This window comes from Bufo bufo, chromosome 4 (genome assembly GCF_905171765.1).
Source record: "Bufo bufo chromosome 4, aBufBuf1.1, whole genome shotgun sequence".
Lineage (NCBI taxonomy): Eukaryota > Metazoa > Chordata > Amphibia > Anura > Bufonidae > Bufo > Bufo bufo.
In genome coordinates, this window is record NC_053392.1 from 399,998,197 (window position 1) to 400,018,832 (window position 20,636).

The 20,636-nt window shown below is 47.0% G+C and overlaps 1 protein-coding gene across 1 annotated transcript in view; it reads left to right on the forward strand.

Moving 5' to 3' along the window:
• Positions 1-20,636, forward strand: part of MAP3K4 (mitogen-activated protein kinase kinase kinase 4) — a 188,135-nt gene that overhangs the window by 119,888 nt on the left and 47,611 nt on the right. The window contains exons 9-15 of the mRNA XM_040429284.1: positions 790-873; positions 4,976-5,242; positions 5,624-5,773; positions 6,109-6,270; positions 12,406-12,539; positions 17,096-17,174; positions 17,838-17,916. Of these exons, the coding sequence (XP_040285218.1) occupies positions 790-873; positions 4,976-5,242; positions 5,624-5,773; positions 6,109-6,270; positions 12,406-12,539; positions 17,096-17,174; positions 17,838-17,916 (955 nt within the window). The remainder of the gene's footprint in view (positions 1-789; positions 874-4,975; positions 5,243-5,623; positions 5,774-6,108; positions 6,271-12,405; positions 12,540-17,095; positions 17,175-17,837; positions 17,917-20,636) is intronic.

Here is a 20,636-nt window from a genome sequence, read left to right on the forward strand (position 1 = left end):
CCATGTATATAGAATATTAGCTGGAGCCCTGTGTATTTATATGGTTGGGCCAAGGGTAAATATAGCTATTCTGACAAGGGCACAATAAGTAATTAGGAAATTTATGCTATTGCAGTTGAATAATTTATTTGTGGAGGTTTGCTAAAATAAGTTTTAATAATCTTTTAAATGACAGCAGTACTGCTAAGGTTTACAATGACGAAATGGCAGGAATACATACGTTGAGATTAAAGGCGTTGTCCAAGTTATGTTTATTGATGACCTATCCTCAGGATAGGTCATCAATATCAGATCGGCTGGGGTCCGACACCCGGCACCCCCGCCGATTAGCTGTTTAAAGAGAAGGTGCGCGCCATGCCAGCGCTGCCTCCTCTTCATTGTTTACCTGCTCGCTGTTGCATCTGCAGCGGTGAGCAGGTGTAATTACACCCAAGCCGTCCCATTCATTTCAATGGTACCGATCCCTTCTATACACTTGTATGCGAGCAATCTGTACCATTGAAATGAATGGTACGGCTTGGGTGTAATTACACCTGCTCACCGCTGCAGGTAAACAATGAAGAGGAGGCAGAGCTAGCATGGCGCGCGCCTTCTCTTTAAACAGCTGATCGGCGGGTGTGCTGGGTGTCTGACCCCAGCCGATCTGATATTGATGACCTATCCTGAGGATAGGGTGACCGTACTATTGCCCCAATACTGTAGCCTCTGTAACGTAAAAGGTGTATTGATACATTTCTTTATGTTTTCGTGAACTACTATTTACATATTTTTTTATTTTTTTTACCCCAGGATTTGGAGATTGCTGCAGAGTTTACATTTTCTGCATCTGTGCAAGACCTGTTAGCTTACCTAAAAAGCAAGAATTATTCAAAGGTAAGCGGCAATATGTTTAGCTAGTACATGATTGTGTTACTTTGCTATAAAGTGTCACTTGAACATGTATGATTGTCCCAGTTATATCAGAAATTTTATTTATGTTGAAAAGGGCAGACAAAAATAATTCCACTGTAATATATTTTTCTCGCCCATTTTCCTTGCGGGACACAGGAGACCTTGGTATAGCTCAGCTCCCTAGGAGGGGTGACACTTAGTGAAAACTGTTAAGCCCCTCCTCCAGCAGCTATACCTTCAGCCTGGAGAGAGACTGCCAGTTTTTGCTTAGTGTCCAAGGAGGCAAGACACTCCCTGCTCTGCAGGGATGTTTTCTCCTTGTTTAGTTTTTGATTTTTACTTTTTTCTTTTTCTTCCAGACCATCAGGGACACAGAGACGCAATAGACCTCTCTGTTTCTCCCGGGGTCGAGCTGCGCCAGTGCCACAGAAGGCAAAGTGGACCAGGGCAGCCTAGCTCCCCTGCATCCCTTCAGTGCAAGGGCCGCCCGCACGCAAAGTCCCTCTTCCAACGTCCTGCCACTAAGGTGCCAATAGCTGAAGGGGCGACCCTGCTGGACCGGACCGAGGGTGAAGACGGCTGATGGTGAGAGAGTGGCTTCTCCAGCCCTACGTCCTCGTCCTACGGGGGGAAATGTACCTGGCAAACACTGCAGTCTGTAAGCGTGCAAAGGCCCGCCCCAAAAGGGGGTGATGCCCAAGGCCAGTACCGACTTCAGAGAAGTAGGACATACCATACTCCGCACAGAAGGGGGCCATGCACATGGCCGCACAGTATCTAGTTGGAACGCAGGAGGTCCGCCTAGTGAAAGTGGAACATGCATTAAGTGATGGTGCAATAATCCACCCAACACCGAATTTCGTGAGAGTGCAACTACTCCGCCAATGAAGGGGGACATGTACGAGTCCAGCAAAGCATGTACAAGGACAGCCGTGAGTCCCATGAGCGTGCAAAATTCCGCCCATGGAATGAGAGATGGTCATGCACCAGGCCAGCACCGTATCCAATGGGAGTGCAAGCATTCCACCCATGGAAGAGGGCCATGCTCATGGCCAGCAACGTATCCGGCGAGAAAACAACCACAGTCAGTGAGAGTGTACGTATGCCGCCCGAGGAAAGGAGGCATGCCCATGGCCGGCAGCGAATCCAGTGAGAGTGCAGCACACCGCCCATGGAAGGGGGCTCATGCACATCCCCGGCAGCGGATCCGGTGAGAGTGCAAGCATCCCGCCATGGAAGGGGGTCATGCACATGGCCAGCAACTTACCGGCGAGAGAACAACCCGTCAGTGAGAGTATGTATGCCGCCTGAGGGAAGGAGGCAAAATGCCCATGGCCGGCAGCGAATCCAGTGAGAGTGCAGCATACCGCATATGGAAGGGGGTCATGAACATGGCCGGCAGCGAATCCAGTGAGAGTGCAGCATTCCGCCTATGGAAGGAGTTCATGCATATGGCCGGCAGTGAATCCAGAGAGAGTGCATAATTCCGCCTACAGAAGGGGGTCATGAACATGGCCGGCAGCGAATCCAGCGAGAGTGCAGCTTTCCGCCTATGGAAGTGGGTCGTGCACATAGCCAGCACCGTATCCGGTGAGAGTGCAGTATTCCACTTAGGAAGGGGGTCATGCACATGGCCAGCACCATAACTGGAGAGGGGGACGAATTCTGCCTATAGAAAGGGCGGAAGGGGGCGCATGCACTTGGCCAGCGCCGTATCCCGGGAGAGGGCAAGGGTCCGCCTAGAAGGGGAACATGCACCTGGCCAGCACCGCTGTACTTGCTGTGCGCCCATTTACCGGGTCTACCGCGTTCTGTCCTCCCGCTTGGGTGCAGATTGCGTTTTCCATTCTGGGTGATTTGTCCTGCTGTAGACTTACCTTCTCGGTAACTTGGGAGGATTACCCTTCGGTCAAGATTGTCCTTAGAACTCCCACACCAGGACGGTAGATCCCCTTCCTCTGGTGGTAACATCGACATGGACTTTTTGCCTGTCTTGTCCTGGCATCTGTCGGATGCTGGGCGGACCATTTCGGTTCCTTCCGTCTGCCCTTCTGCTTCCCCACTCCAGGTGGATACGGGACGACGTTGCTCGGGGGTCGACGGGACCAGTTTTGCCAGACTATTCTGCCCGTGTTACTGGTCTGCGCCTGGTGACGTTGTTTTTTTTTCCGCTTGCCCAGGCGATTCCAGCCGGCGCGCTAGTGTTCGCTCCCGGCCGAGCTTCGTCCAGGATCTGTATCAGACTTAGAGTTCTTACCTGGGGTTCTGCAGGAAGCTGGGCATTCCCCCACTCTGCTTGGCGCTGTCCATCCTCTTCCAGCGTTCTCTGGCCCCTCTTGGGCCTCTCAAGACCTTCTTCCACGGAGTGGCTCATTGGTACCTCTGTACCGTCCCCCGGTACTGCCCTGGGGACTACATACTGTGCTCTCGGCGCTCCAAGCTTCCCCTTCGTCCTCCCCTTCCCACCCGGGAACGGAGACTTCACCGATTTGGACGTTATTCGGGCCTTGCAGTTTCTACCTGGAGATCACCGGCTCTTTCGCCCGCTTCATCAGAATGGTTATTGCTGAGGTTACAGCGCCAAGGGCAGGGTTCCAACTTCGGTGTCGCCGTTCATTCCACCAGAGCGGTCGGTGTCTCCTGGGCCGGAGACATTGGGCTTCGGCCGCGCAATTGTGCAAGGTGGCCACCGGTCTTCCTTGCACGCCTTACCAAGTTCTACAGGGTGCATACTCAGGCTTCGGCGGATGGTGCCTTGGACTGCCTGGTTTTGCAGGCGGCGGTTCCTTGATGCCTTCAGGTGCTTCGCCTTGGAGCTGTGGTTACCCCCCCCCTCTGCACTGCTCTCGAACGTCCCAAGGTCTCCTGTGTCCCCCAAGGAAAATGGGCGAGAAAATGAGATTTTTGTATAACTTAATAGTAAAATCTCTTTCTCGCTCTTCCTTGGGGGACAAAGCACCCACCCATTCATTGTTTTTTTTACACGGTTTCCGGACTTGGTTTACCCCGTTGGGTAGTTGGCTTGTTGGTTCCACTTGTTGGACATTGCCTTTTCTCACTACTTGGACACGCAACTGTCAGTCTCTCTCTCCAGGCTGAGGGTATAGCTGCTGGAGGAGGGGCTTAACAGTTTTCACTTGGTGTCACGCCTCCTAGGGAGCTGAGCTATACCAAGGTCTCCTGTGTCCCCCAAGGAAGAGCGAGAAAGAGATTTTACTGGTAAGTTTTACAAAAATCTCGTTATTAATAAATGGCCACTTCCGTTCCCCCTGTTTACCACAATATGACACTGATTAAAAGTTATGGGGTTGGAGCTGAAATAAAGGAAGGTGGTACTGGTCCATATTGAAATTGGGAAATTACAGCATGGGTGATTAAGTTTACACTTCCATGTATATGACCTGGTATTTTTTTTGGCATGCTTCAAGAGATCTTTACTTTTGTTCTAAATTAGAGTAGTTCTGACATGGGTGTTGCTAGGTATGAAATGGTTTTGTATTTGCTTATAGAAATTTAGGGGGCCATTTATCATGCTATTCATGGCACTATTGTGGTGCTAAAAGTTTTGCTGTGTAACTTGCAACTTTCCTCCTCTCCACTTCTCCAAAGGGTGGGATGGGGCAGGACTAGTACATTTATCTTAATAAACTACATTTTTCTAGTCTGTCTTCTAGATTTTTTGTCTGTTGCACAGCCTGTGGGAGGATGTGCCAAATATATGCTGCGCCACAGCCTAACTGTGTTTGGCAGATTGACGGAATAAAACCTTGATAGTTTGCCTTCTGTTTTATCTTGCAGAGTAACTGGGAAATGTGTAAGCTTTATATTGCTCAGTAGCATTTGCACTAGACTGCGAGGCGGCAGCGGCAGCACTAGACTGCGACTGAGTGGCGGCAGCACTAGACTGCGACTGAGTGGCGGCATCTGTTGCTCTAGACTGGCGGCATCTGTTGCTCTAGACTGGCGGCAGCGTTTGCACTGGACTGGCGGCAGCGTTTGCACTGGACTGGCGGCAGCGTTTGCACTCGACTTCCACTCGTGGAAGTGGACTAACAATGCTTTAATTTCTCCCATCTTTTCTTAGGTGCTAGTTCCCACCCTGGAAAATCTGCATGTGTTTGTTCCAGATAATTTTTCTAGAGGAAGAACTGTTATTTTGCAGCTACTAAATGCTGCAGCTGGTGTCGACTGTTCTAAGGACTGTGAAGACGTGGCATATGATGCCTTCTTGTTGATGACCAAGCACACTGAAGTGGACCAGCATTTGGCGGATGTCTGGAGTAGCTGGGAAGGGCAGACTGTGAAAATAGTGCCACCTGTAGAAACCGTTGATACGTTGAGAAGTATACAGGTATACCTTCATCAAATAACGGCGCACTATCATTTAGGGCCCATTCATATGGCCGTAGTGCTTTGCGGATCCGCAAAACACGGATACTGGCCGCGTGCGTTCCGCAACCATAATAGAAAATGCCTATTCTTGTCCGTGATTGCGGATAAGAAAAAAACATGTTCTATCTTTTTCACTGAGCTGAACCACAGATGTGCTGTCAGCATCTTTTGCGGCCCCATTGAAATGGATGGGACAGCACCGGACACATTCATACGGCCGTCTGAATGAGCCCTCATGCTTGCCATAAAGCACACTCCAATTGCCTTTTTGCCTTTATTCTTTGTTTCCAGTGTTGACAGCGTAGCCATATAACATCTGATTTTATTTTTCACCCATAAGGTTGACAATCTACTGCTTGTGGTAATGCAATCTGCCCATTTGTTGCGCAATAGAAAACATTTTCAGCACTCTGTTGAGGACATCTTGTCTCTGAAGCTTGAACAGACATCCAGCCATCCAGTAATCGCAGAAGCTTTGCATCAACTCAAGGTAAAAGGCTTCAACTGGATTGTCATTTTCAGATCAGTGTGTATGTAATTTAGTTCTTAAAGGGGGTTCTCCTTACTACCAAACCTTTTAAACACAACAACTTTTGATCTTAGGAGGGGATTACATTTTCCCAGTTTGTTTCCAGTATCGCATTCCATATAACCACCTGGGCTGGTGGTAGGAGATGGCTCTCGGCTGACAGCGATCATGTTTGTGCAGCCAACCTTAGGAGGCAAAACTCTCCAATTACCTGTATGTTTTGATGCTGTTAAGTCCCAAAATGACAGAATATGTTGAATTTGGCAGTCTACAACTCTTTTATTTTGCTGCAATAGAGCGACTCCTTAGACCTCTGCAGTAAGATCAACAGCGCCATAGACCGGGTGGATCAGCTGTACAGCTCCGAATTTGAAGCAGAGATGGATGAATCAGAATCCTCCACTTTGCAGCAGTATTATCGAGAAGCCATGATTCAAGCTTACAACTTTGGTTTTGAGGTATGTCCTACAAATTGTACTAAAACTGTGAAGCAGTTATAAGGATACATGGATCTGTGTAATTGAGTTAGACCAACACAAAACAATTATTAATCTATCCGTATGCCAGTGCTCCTCTGTGGGAAAGGTTTCACCAATTTCTGCATATTAATGATCACATGCACTTTTAATCTTCCCGCTGTATGGAAATGAGCCTGTTCAAGTCAAGGAGACCGGCGTTTTACTCCTCCGAGTCAGTTTCCCTGTCTAACCCCCACCTCTTGCATCTTGATTTGATGTTCTCCCAGACAGGGAATGTTATCATCAGGTCTCATTAGATCCCCTGCAGGCTCCGTCAATCAGGTTGCAGGAGGTAGAGAAACTTAGACTCAAGAGTAAAGGTGGATTTAGACGGGCCGATTGTCGGGAAGGAAGCTTTCCTTCCCAACAGTCGGCTGCTCTTTCTTTGAAGGAAACTGTGCATTTACATGCAGCGATCTCCTTCATTGTATGAGGTCGGGGGATTGAGATCCCTCATCCTGCTACAGAATCATGGCTTCTGAGCAGCAGATCGCTGTTTATACAGCACAATCTGCTGCTCAGAAGCCACGATCGGTGGTGCCTGTGCGAGCGACTGAATAACCCGATGAATGAGTGTTTCACTTGGTCATTGGGTGATTGGCGGCACATTTAGGCTGTCAGATTATCGGGAAGGGTCGTTTCTGATAATCTGGATGATTATTGGTGCGTCTAAATGCACTTTAAAACATTGGCCTCGTAGACTTAAACTGACTCATTTTCATATGCTACGTATGTCTACAGCCTTATATCATTATACCAGAACTGAAAAGACCAAAAATCTCTGTGTTGCAGATGATGGTAAACATGAGTCACATTGTTGCCAAATGTCCTTCCCTTAGTGGAGGGTGTGATGAGATGTATCACTGCTCATAGTCTCATCCCTAAGGCCACTTTCTACTCACTATTAGTATTTTTCATCATTGTTTGTCAGTCTTGGGTCCAAAACACAGAAGAGGCACAGATTTTTTTCATTATACTTTGCAGGTTCCACTCCTGGTTTTGGCTTACGAATACCGATGAAAAATATTGACCATATAAAATAGGGATCGACCGATATTGATTTTTTTAGAGCCGATAATCTGTGAACTTTCAGGCCGATACCCGATAATTTATACCGATATTTTATATATTATAATATATATTCTATTAGTTAGTAGTCACTGGGGTGGTGGAAATTTGCATTTGGCACTAGTATATTATAAATCTACGGTAAATTATAAATTAATAAAGCCCTTAGTTGGTAGCCAATTTATAATTTACATTTTTAATATACTAGTGCCAAATGCCAATTTCCACACTATATCCCCCCCCCTTCTCACTGACTTTATTTAACCCCATCAGACCTCAGATCAGACTTTATTTAACCCCTATCAGACCTCTCAGTTTCTGGCGTCTCGCTCCCCTGTGTTCTCCGGCCCGCTCTGCACTGTCACCTGACAGCATGCAGCATCAGGTCATATTGCGCGCACTACGTCCTGACGCTGTCAGGACAGTGCAGCGCGGGCCCCATCAAAGAAGACCAAGGAGGGTGAGTTTCGGAAGCTCTTGCTGCACTTCTTCCCTGCTCCCAGCACACGATGCATAATAGTGAGCGCTTTCATAAGCACTCACTAGTTTTCCCTTTATACGCATTATCGGCAAGGTTAGATGCCGATAACGATAATGTGCAAAATCCTCAATATCGGCCGATAATATCGGTACTTCTGATAATCGGTCGATCCCTAATATAAAAGTGTCCTTAATGGGGTTCTCCAGGCTACCATAGAAAGCATAGAAAAAGGACAGCACCACTTACTGATGTATGTTAGTCCATCATTTGGCGGCGGTGCTCGCGGTGTCAGGCCCCGGCCCAAGGGACCCCTCAATTACCGAAAAGGTTTGAAAAAAAACATAGCACTCCCAATCTTCATTCCAATCGTATATTTATTAGCACCGAACAGCTCTGTTCGGTGCTAATAAATATATGATTGGAATAAAGATTGGGAGTGCTACAGTTTTTTTCAAACCTTTTCGGTTCTCCAGGCTACAATATTGATTTCCTATCCTCCTGATAAGTTATAAATATTAGATTGGTGGGGATCGGATACCCCGCAGTGCTGGGGTCTATGCAGCGTACGGTGTCAGTATATGGCAGCTCAGCTCCTATTCGGTACGCTGCTAGTCACCGGTGCCATGACAGCCTGAAACGGGTGATCGGTGGGGTTGCCCTTTAATTCAGCGATCAGAGAGCACATACAGTAGGTGAACCCGATTTTGTGTCAATCTCGCTGTATTTCTCGGCGAGATTGAGCACATACGAGCCCCATCGCGGGAGCCAGCGCCGAGCTGGCTTGCCGCGATGGAGACAGAGCCGTCATAGAAGCGACGGGAGATCCGACTTGGATTCCCGCCAATTCTACACGTGTGCGGCGTTTGTTATGAATCCTGAGGGGGAAGTCCCCGCCGGATTTTAAATAAAAATCCGGCCTGGGTCCCGCCCTCAGGAGCATACCGGGCCCTTAGGTCTGTTATGGGTTGTAAGGAGAGCCCCCCCTACGCCGAAAAAAACGGCGTAGGGGGTCCCCCTACAATCCATACCAGACCCGTATCCAAAGCACGCTACCCGGCCAGCCAGGAAGGGAGTGGGGACGAGCGAGCGCCCCCCCCCCGCCCCCCCCCCCCCTCCTGAGCCGTACCAGGCTGCATGCCCTCAACATGGGGGGTTGGGTGCTCTGGGGCAGGGGGCGCACTGCGGCCCCCCCACCTCAGAGCACCCTGTCCCCATGTTGATGAGGACAGGGCCCCTTCCCGACAACCCTGGCCGTTGGTTGTCGGGGTATGCGGGCGGGAGGCTTATCGGAATCTGGGAGCCCCCTTTAATAAGGGGGCCCCCAGATACCGGCCCCCCACCCTAAGTGAATGAGTATGGGGTACATCGTACCCCTACCCATTCACCTGCAAGAAAAGTGGTAAAAACACAAATAAACCACACAGTGTATTAAAATATTTTATTTTTCTGCTCCGGAGGCCGCCCCCTGTCTTCTTTATTAGCTCTTTTACCAGGGGGGGGCTCTTCTTCTTCCGATATCCCGACGGGTCTTCTCCGCTATCCGGGGGGGTCTTCTCAACTCTCCGGGGTTCTCCTTCTGTCTTCTCCTTCTGTCTTGTTGTCTCCTTCTGTCTTCTGTCTCCGGGGTTCTCCTTCTGTCTTCTCCGCTATCCGGGGGGGTCTTCTCAACTCTCCGGGGTTCTCCTTCTGTCTTCTCCTTCTGTCTTGTTGTCTCCTTCTGTCTTCTCCTTCTGTCTTGTTGTCTCCTTCTGTCTTCTGTCTCCGGGGTTCTCCTTCTGTTTTCGCCTCTCTCTGTTGTTGACTCGGCGCACCCCGGTTCTTCGTCTCGCGAGACTCGGCGCACCCCGATTCTTCGTCTCGCGAGACGAAGAACCGGGGTGCGCCGAGTCAACAACAGAGAGAGGCGAAAACAGAAGGAGAACCCCGGAGACAGAAGACAGAAGGAGACAACAAGACAGAAGGAGAAGACAGAAGGAGACAACAAGACAGAAGGAGAAGACAGAAGGAGAACCCCGGAGAGTTGAGAAGACCCCCCCGGATAGCGGAGAAGACAGAAGGAGAACCCCGGAGACAGAAGACAGAAGGAGACAACAAGACAGAAGGAGAAGACAGAAGGAGAACCCCGGAGAGTTGAGAAGACCCCCCCGGATAGCGGAGAAGACCCGTCGGGATATCGGAAGAAGAAGAGCCCCCCCCTGGTAAAAGAGCTAATAAAGAAGACAGGGGGCGGCCTCCGGAGCAGAAAAATAAAATATTTTAATACACTGTGTGGTTTATTTGTGTTTTTACCACTTTTCTTGCAGGTGAATGGGTAGGGGTACGATGTACCCCATACTCATTCACTTAGGGTGGGGGGCCGGTATCTGGGGGCCCCCTTATTAAAGGGGGCTCCCAGATTCCGATAAGCCTCCCGCCCGCATACCCCGACAACCAACGGCCAGGGTTGTCGGGAAGGGGCCCTGTCCTCATCAACATGGGGACAGGGTGCTCTGAGGTGGGGGGGCCGCAGTGCGCCCCCTGCCCCAGAGCACCCAACCCCCCATGTTGAGGGCATGCAGCCTGGTACGGCTCAGGAGGGGGGGGGGGGGGGGGGGGGCGCTCGCTCGTCCCCACTCCCTTCCTGGCTGGCCGGGTAGCGTGCTTTGGATACGGGTCTGGTATGGATTGTAGGGGGACCCCCTACGCCGTTTTTTTCGGCGTAGGGGGGGCTCTCCTTACAACCCATAACAGACCTAAGGGCCCGGTATGCTCCTGAGGGCGGGACCCAGGCCGGATTTTTATTTAAAATCCGGCGGGGACTTCCCCCTCAGGATTCATAACAAACGCCGCACACGTGTAGAATTGGCGGGAATCCAAGTCGGATCTCCCGTCGCTTCTATGACGCGCTTGCTGGGATGTGCTGTCACTATCCCAGTGAGTGCGAGATCTCGGCACCATGTTGCCGAGTATCAGCGCGACGCTGTCGTGCTAAAAACACAATGTCAGAAACACCTACTGTATACTCTGTGATTGGTAAGTTGGGTAACATAAAGAAAAATTCCTGTGTTCCTCTACCCCAAGTATAGGGGTGCCTTTTTTTTTTTGCTCCCACCCCTCCCCTACACAGAAATAGTAATTAAATCTCACCAACTTCAGTTGAGTCGAGCACCGACCCGGTGAAATGATAGTGCTCTGATGAGTTGTTATGACAGTCTGGGTCCTCATGAAGGTTCCCAGGCTTGTCATAACTAGCTGCCTAAAAAGCAGTGCCTGAGGCACAGCCTGACAGAAATCCTGTAAAAGTCACATAGACTGAAATAGTATTCAATCGCAGTATATGGTACAGGCGATCAGAAGATCGCATATACAAGCCCCTTAAGGGGACTAAAAAGTACAATGCAAATTTATTTTTTATTTATTTTACACTAAAAATAAAAAATAAAAAGAATCATTGGTATCTCTGAAAATGTCTGAGCTAATGAAATATGAAAACATTTATCATGCGTGGAAAACACCATAATGGTGGAAAAAAATTAAAATAGCTATTTTGTTTGTTTTTTTTAGTCATGTTATCGGCCCCTCCCAAAAAAAAAAATGACCAAATGTTTATGTAACCTAAAATGGTACCAATAAACACTACAGCTCGCCCTGCAAAAAATAAGCACTCATACAGCTTGGAGTAACTTCCTTTTTTTGCGGACCCATTGAAATGAATGGTACTGCATATGGTCCGCAAAAAAAACGTTTCTGTGCATGAGCCCTTAACTGTAGCATTTAAAGGGGTTGTCTCAGGTAGATAAAGTTAATACAAGCCACTTACTAATGTACGGATGTAGTAGAGTTAACATGTCTCATAAATCATGAGTGTTATCTAAATGCGTTAAGCAAACACCTTCAATTGCTTTTCAATGGCTTTTGTCTCGAACGCGATGAGTTAAGAAATTTGAGTCAAAGAGGACCTTTCACCCATTATGACAATGTGAACTAAGTATACAGACATGGAGAGCGGCGCCCGGGGATCTCACTGCACTTACTATTATCCCTGGGCGCCGCTCCATTCTCCTGCTATGCCCTCCGGTATCTTCGCTCACTAAGTTAGTGAGATCCCCGGGCGCCGCTCTCCATGTCTGTATACTTAGTTCATAGTGTAATAATCGGTGAAAGGTCCTCTTTAAGAGCTTGAGTGCTATCACTGCTACATCTGTATTGTGATTGTCCATATTGCCTCCTTTACTAGCTGGATTCACTTTTCCATCTCATTATACATTTCTCGTTTCCATGGTTACGACCAACCTCAAACCATCAGCGGTGGCTGTGCTTGCACACTATAGGAAAAAGTTCTGGCCTCTCTGGTGAGACAACCCCTTTAAGTATAAAACAGTATAAGCAATGTTTTTGTAAAATTCATCCCATATGTTTTTTCTGAATTTCATTTGTATGCACATTATTCAAGACTATTTGCATTTTCGATTGAGAGAGTGTGGATTTGTACATTTAAAAGTATTAATTGAGGTAAAATTATTGACATTAAGTTTTTTGCCTTCAAGTACCACAAAGAAGTTGTTCGTCTGATGTCTGGGAAATTCAGAAAGATAATTGGGGACAAATATATCAGCTTTGCCAGAAAGTGGATGAACTATGTTCTGACCAAATGTGAAAGTGGTCGAGGAACCAGACCAAGGTAATAAATGCATTTTAATACACTGCAACTTCAAGTTCAGGCATTTCACTTGTGTTTTTTATAGAGTTAGAGAAGCAGATGTAATTTTGGCTAGTGAAGGTATAGTTAAAGGGGTTCACTGCGATCAGCCCAGGAAACACCCGTGTGTTGGACCGACAGCGGCTCCCCCGACCCAAACTACATCATAGAGTTGCAGTCAGTTCCTATCAGTTTGCTGGTCTATTGTTCTGTATTTACATGATGATGTGAATACAGTACATAAAAGTCCCTTTACACGGGACGATATTACAGCAGATAGCTGGGATGGAAGCATTGCTTCCCGACAGTCTGCTAATCGCTGGTGATCTTCTCAAGGGTGTGGACTCCAGCAGAAGATCGTGTTTACATCTGCTGCTTATAAACATTTTTGCAAGCACACAAACTATTGGATTACCCGATGGATGAGTGTTTCGCTTGTTAATCAGCGGCACATTTACACCACCAGATAATCGCTAACAAGCTTTACTATGAACACTTGTTAGTGATAATCTGTGCAAATTTCTGCCCGTGTAAAGGGCCTTTTAGACATGCGATCAGAGAGGAACTGGCTGCACCATAAATCTCTATAATGCAGTTAATCCAGGTCAGGGGAATCATGGTCAGTCTGTGAGATGCAGCCAACGTACAGTCTCGTTTTCCGGGCTAATCATGGTTGTGTGAATCAGCTCTGGCCACTACACAATGGATTGATCGGTGTAGTTAAGAATATCAGAATATGGTGACTCAAAGCAAACTTTTTTTCGAATAAGCAAGAAAAAAAGCTTTTACATTTTTAAAAGTAGTAAAACACAGGCTGACTGCTATGCTGTGGTCCTCACTGGGGGTCACTGTGGATGGCTGTGGAGGCGCAGTGGATGGCAATGGGAAAACTGGATGGCATTTGGGAGCACTGTGGATGGCACTAGGGGCAGTGTGGATGGCACTGGATGCCATTTGGCCACTGTTATGGGGGCACGATGGATGGCTCTGTTATGGGGGCTCGGTATGACTGTGATCAGCCCAGATATTCATATCACTGTTTGTGTCGGCCACATTTTCAAGGCTGACCGCGGCTTCCCTGACCAACACTGCCTGTATGATACTACCAATCTGTATCTGACCACGGGGCAGTTGTTGTGTAATCACCTCATCATATGTACATACGCCAAGATCAGATAAATACTGGCTGTATCATAAATTACTGTGATACAGTCAGTTGTGGTCAGGAGAGTGCGGTCGGCCTGGGAGATGCAGCCAACACACGGACCGTGTTCCCCAGGCTTATCATGGTCGTATCACACATGATAGGCCAAGATAAACATTTCAGCAGGCAGGACCAAAAAAAGATATAATAAGAACTCATGCACCTGACCGTATCGGTTTGTGGTTTGCAAGTTGCGCATCTGCTAAACAAGGATACTGTCCATGTGCGACCCTCATTTTTTTTGCAGAGCCATTGACTTCTATGGTTTTGAAGTCTGCATTTTGAGGACCATAATAGAACATGTTTTATGTTTTGAGAAACTGACATACGGATGTGAAAAACACATGGACGTCATCACCGTGTTTTCCACATCCATATGTCAGTTTCACAAAAGATAGAACGTGTTGTATTCTGGTCAACAAAATGCAGACCTCGAACCCATAACTCAATGGCTCTGCAAAAAAACATGCGGTTTGCACATGGACCGTATCCTTATTTAGTGGATCCGCAACTTGCAGACCGGCCATGTGCATGAGGATCTATATACAGACTTCAGCATGCAGTGTCATACAAGATGGGATTAGGTACACACTTCAGCAAGCAGGATCATACAAGATAGGATTAGATACACATCTCAGCAGGTAGGATCATACCAGTTAGGATTAGATGCATAGCTCAGAAGGAAGGATCATACAAGATAGGATTAGATACACAGCAGGCGGTATCTTACATGATATAGGATCAGATACACATGTGATTTGATGTGCTTGCTTATGCAAGCTGTTTATTACCCTCTGGAGATGGTTAGGGAAGAGCCTGTAGACTGATAGTGATGTGATTTCGACACTGAGTAAGAAATAGACTAGCAGGATTCCTGTATGGGTGTAGTAACATGGCCACATGTAGTGGGATTAGCTCCTGCAGACTGATCAGTGGGGGCGGGACCAGCCTGTGACTCACTCTTCAGTGCAGCCAAGCTTTAGCAATAAAGTTATCTATTCAACAAAACAGGTAACTAGTAAAGTAAACAGACCTGCCAGGATAGTCTAATGCCCAGACCTGATAAACGGCTATTGGGAACATATGTATGCATGGTGAGGGGTGTTAGAAGCACATAAAAAGAATTTAGATTTTGCGACCAGGCAACCACTTTCATTTATTTCAGTAATTTAAATTTAAAAGGTGAAACCCATGTATTATATTATATTCATTACACACAGAGTGATCTATTTAAAGTGTTTATTTATTTTAAAGTTGAGGATTGTGGCTTACAGCTAATGAAAACCCAACAGTCAGTATCTCAGAAAACTAGAATATTATATGGGACCGATTTAAAGAAAATATTTTTAATACAGAAATGTTGGCCTGCTAAAAAGTATATACAGTATATGTACTTGGTTGGGGCACTTTTTGCATGAATTACTGCATCAATGCAGTGTGGCATGGAGGTGATTAGCCTGTTACTGCTGAGGTGTTATGGAAGCCTATGTTTCTTTGATAGCGGCCTCCAGCTTGTGCATTGTTGGGTTTGGTGTCTCTCCTCCTCCTCTTGACAATACCCCATAGATTCTCTATTGGGTTTAGGTCAGGCAGGTTTGCTGGCCAATGAAGCATAGTGATACCGTGGTTATTAAACCAGGTATTGGTACTTGGAAGTGTGAGCAGGTGCCAAGTCCTGCTGGAAATAGAAACCAGCATCTCCATAAAGCTTGTCAGCAGAGGGAAGCTTGAAGTGCTGTAAAATTTCCTGGTCAGACAGCACTGACTTTGGACTTGATATAAGGGCTAGTTCACACAACCATTGCCCCTTCGTTGCCGTATTGCGGCCCGCATACGGCGGGTCCACAATACACGGGGCACTTGCCGTGTGCATTCCGCATCATGGATGCGGACCCATTCACCGGTGGGCTCCGCAAATCCGGAGAGGAGCGGAAGCACGGAACCGAACCCCACGGAAGCACTACGGAGTGCTTCCTGGGGTTTCGTTCCGTGCCTACGCACCGCAAAAAGATATAACTTGCTCTATCTTTTTGAGGAACGGACGGACGTAGACCCATTCAAGTGAATAGGTCCGCGATCCGCATGCGGCTGGCCCACGGTTTGTGCCCGTGCATTGCGGACCGCAATTTGCGGTCCACGGCACGGAGGGACCATGGTCGTGTGAACGAGCCCTAACACAGTGGACCGACACCAGCAGATGACATGGCTCCGTGATTGTGGCAATTTCACAGTGGACCTCAAGAAACTTGGATTGTGTGCCTCTCCACTCTTCTTACAGACTTTGGGACCTTGATTTCCAAATGAAATGCAAAATTTGCTTTCATCTAAAAACAGGACTTTGGACCACTGAGCACCTGTCCAATCCTTTTTCTCTTTAGCCCAGGTAAGATGCTTTTGACATTGTCTCTGGGTCATGAGTGGCTTGACGCAAGGAATGCGACAATCGTAGCTCATGTCCTCGTTCCTCTGTGTATGGTGGTTCTTGAAGCACTGACTCCAACTGCAGTCCGTTCCTTGTGAATCCCCTCAAATTCTTGAATGGCCTTTTTTTGAAAATCCTTTCAAGGCTGCGGGTATCCATGTTGCTTGTGCACCTTTTTCTACCACACTTTTTCCTTCCACTCAACTTTTCATGTGGAGGGTGTCAATGACTGTCTTCTGGACAACTTTGAAGTCAGCAGTCTTCCCCAAGATTGTGTAGCATACTGAACCAGACTGAGGGATCATTCAAAGTCTTAGGAGACCTTTGCAAGTGTTTTGTGTTGATTCGCTGATTAGAGTGTGACACCATGAGTCTACAATATTGAACTTTTTCACAATATTCTAATTTTGAGATACTAACTTTTAGGTTTGTTTTAGCTGCAAGCCGTAATAATCAACATTAAAAGAAATATAGGAGTTCTCCAGGCTTATCCTCAGGATAGGTCCTCAATATCAGATCGGTAGGGGTCATACACTCCACACCCGCGCCAATCAGCTGTATGAAGTGAGGGTGTGCACATGCATTCTCCCTTCTCTCTTCCTGCTACCTGTTGCTATTCCTATGGCAAGCAGGAAGATAGACGGGAGGCGGCACGGCACGCTCCTTCCCTTCATACAGCTGATCGGCAGGGGTGCCAGACCGATCTGATATTGATGGCCTATGCTGAGGCTAGGTCATCAATATTAAAAGCCCAGAGAACCCCTTTAAAATAGATCGCTCTGTATGTAATTAATCAATATAATGAGTTTCACTTTTTGAATTGAATTTCTGAAAAATTTTTACTTTTTAATGATATTCTAATTTATTTAAATGCACCTGTATGTACATGTATGAAAGTCTTCACTTTTGTAGATGGGCAACACAAGGATTTGACTATCTCCAAGCTATTGAACCAGCATTTATCTCAGCTCTTCCCGAGGATGACTTTCTGGTAAGGTTTGGTTATATTCACTGTTACAGTAGCGAACCGTCGTTTACATTATTCATTGGTGGATCTGTATGGTCTCCTTGCCAATTGCTGAGCTGCACCTGTAATTGTTGGCTGACACCTGTACATAATATTTGTATCCGGTAGCATGTACAAGTGCAGTGCAGCAAATGCAGGTTTAGGAAGTATATTTTATCAAGCGGAGTCTAAATACAGCAATCCAGTTAATTATAGCATTGCATACGATCGTACAAAGACTCACAGTGGAGGAAATGTAACAGAAGTAGTGCAAGGGAAAATAGGAGATGTCTATAACTGCGTACATTTTTTATTTGGTAAAGGGCCTTGGGAAAACGAAAGTAGCAATGATTGTAAATGATTCTTTTGTAACATAGTCTAGAGTTTGATATTCATTACGATGCTGACAACCTTTAAATATCTCATACTCCACTTTTAAGCTACAGGTAGTAGGTTTTATAATTTACACTGTTATTACAGGTCATTTATCTTTCAATCTGTGCACATGAACAAGCATAAGAATTGGTTACGGGCACTTACAATTTAGAAGTTTTTTTTTTTGGGTGGGGGGGGGGGGGGGGTTTGTGCCTGTTATGTTTTAGTCTATATACTATCTGTTATGTTAACTAGATTTTCTCATTTGTTTAGAGTTTGCAAGCACTCATGAATGAATGCATTGGCCACGTTATTGGAAAACCACATAGTCCTGTCACCGGCTTGTACTTGAGTAAGATATTAAGAATTTTCTTTTATTTTTTTCCATGGTTTTGTGTTTATTTTTATGTAGTAGACGTAAATGTTTAAGCAGATGTACAGCACAATCCTAACATCGTTGGTGCGTTACTGATGCTTACTATAGGAAGTGCAGGAAAAGTTGAAATCTATACAGCCGATTTTATATTTACCAGTATTGTGGTTTCCATACAGAATATTAAAGGGATTATCCAACTTTAAACTTTTACAGACCCCTTCAAAGTGTCCGGACCTCCAGTGGGGGTCAATATTACCTGTTCCCGTCACAGGATTCTGGTTCCATCGCTCCACGGCACCTCCGCAGGTACCGTGTCTTTTGGAATCAACATCCTGGTAACTGCACCACACATGACTGCTGCAGGCAATCACTGGCTGCAGTTGTGATATGTCACCCATGTGGTATGTCATTGGGTCACGTGTTTAAATTTGGAAAACTCATTCAAACCCTTAAAGAGCTGTATAAAAAAAAACATTTCTAGTTAAAAGGGGTTGTGCAAGGTTATCAACATCTTATGGATAGCTCATTAATATCAGATAAGTGGGTGGTTTGACTCCTGGCACCCCAGCGATCAGATAGTTAAGGCTACTTTCACACTAGCGTTCGGGGCTCCGCTTGTGAGTTCCGTTTGAAGGCTCTCACAAGCGGCCCCGAACGGATCCGTACTGCCCCAATGCAATCTGAGTGGCAGCGGAGAGTACCGATCGGAGTCCCAGTTTAAATCGCTGGGGCTCCGATCGGTTACCATGGCAGCCAAGACGCTATTGCAGTCTTGGCTGCCATGGTTACTTAGCAACAAATAGCAGCATTATACTTACCTGAAGAGCTGCGATCTATGTGACCGGCCGGGAGCTCCTCCTACTGGTAAGTGACAGGTCTATAGGCAATGCGCCGCACAGACCTGTCACTTTACCAGTAGGAGGAGCTCCCGGCCGGTCACATAGATCGCAGCTCTTCAGGTAAGTATAATGATTCTATTTGTTGCTAAGTAACCATGGCAGCCAAGACTGCAATAGCGTCTTGGCTGCCATGGTAACCGATCGGAGCCCCAGCGATTTAAACTGGGACTCCGATCGGTACTCTCCGCTGCCACCAATGATGGGGGGGGGGGGGGGGAGAGAGGGGAGGCCGCACTGATCACAATACTTTGAATCCGCACTGGCCACCAATGAATAGAGGGAGGGGGAGGCAGCACTGCTCATATTTAATACTGGGGAGGGAGGGAGGGGGAGACCGCACTGCTCATATTTAATACTGGGGAGGGAGGGGGAGACCGCACTGCTCATATTTAATACTGGGGAGGGAGGGAGGGGGAGACCGCACTGCTCATATTTAATACTGGGGAGGGAGGGAGGGGGAGACCGCACTGCTCATATTTAATACTGGGGAGGGAGGGGGAGACCGCACTGCTCATATTTAATACTGGGGAGGGAGGGAGGGGGAGGCCGCACTGCTCATATTTAATATTGGGGAGGGAGGGAGGGGGGAGACCGCACTGCTCATATTTAATACTGGGGAGGGAGGGGGGAGACCGCACTGCTCATATTTAATATCCGCACTGGCCACCGATGAATATAGAGGGAGGGGGGCCGCACTGGTTACAATTAATACTGGGGAGGGAGGGGGGGCCGCACTGGCCACCAATAAGTTAAATACAGGAGGGGGGGGGGGGGGGGTCTGCCCCCTGCTGCCTGGCAGCATCTGCCAGGCAGCAGGGGGCAGTCATGTACACAGTTCTCAGTATATTCTAACTTGAAGCGTCCCCATCACCATGGGAACGCTTCTGTGTTTAGAATATACTGTCGGATCTGAGTTTTCCGAAGTGAAAAATCAGATCTGAAATAAACTGTTATGCAAACGGATCCGTTCTGAACGGATGCAAGCGTTTGCATTATAGGAGCGGATCCGTCTGATGAAACATCAGACGGACCCGCTCGAACGCTAGTGTGAAAGTAGCCTAAATGTGTTGATGCACTCGTGCAAACACTGCATCCTTTTTTAATATTTACCTGCACACTGTCCACATTGTAGCAGCGGTGCAGTGTAAATACAACTGCTCGTCACATTTGAGTGCATCAACCCCTTCAAATAACTGATCGACTGTGATAGGAGTTGTACATGAGCTGCAGCGCTGGAACGGAGGATATCTGGAAAGGTGAGTGAGGGTTATGTTTAACACACTGCTGCAGGACATAAGTTCAATTAGGCCAGGCAACCTGTTTAAAAGTTCTATTTTGTCTTGTATTTTTATGGTGTGTACAAATTTTTTGCACTTTTGTTTTCTGTATATACTGTTTAGAATGCTGGGGGAGATCTATTAATACTGGTGCTCTGTGTGAGCGTTTTGCTAGCATCTCTCCCCTGTTCAGCTATTGCCTCATTTATCATCAAAGACCACTTTTCAAGTACAGTTGAAAATAAGTTTCCATACCAACTAAACATGTCACGACTACTGCTTTAGACTGGTAATTCTAATTTGATTACTATGGTAACTCATCCAGAAGTATTAGTTGCCCAGTTTTAATTTCGATCCATATTACTCATGCATGTTATGGGGCAGATGTAAGGGGAGATAAGTCGCAGATGTAAGGGGAGATAAGGATCAGGCATGTTGGAGTTAAACTGCCTGATCCTTTTGTTCTTTTGTATATACTAGACTTCTGCTGGAGAGGTCTGGCTGCAGCTTCCATTTCTTA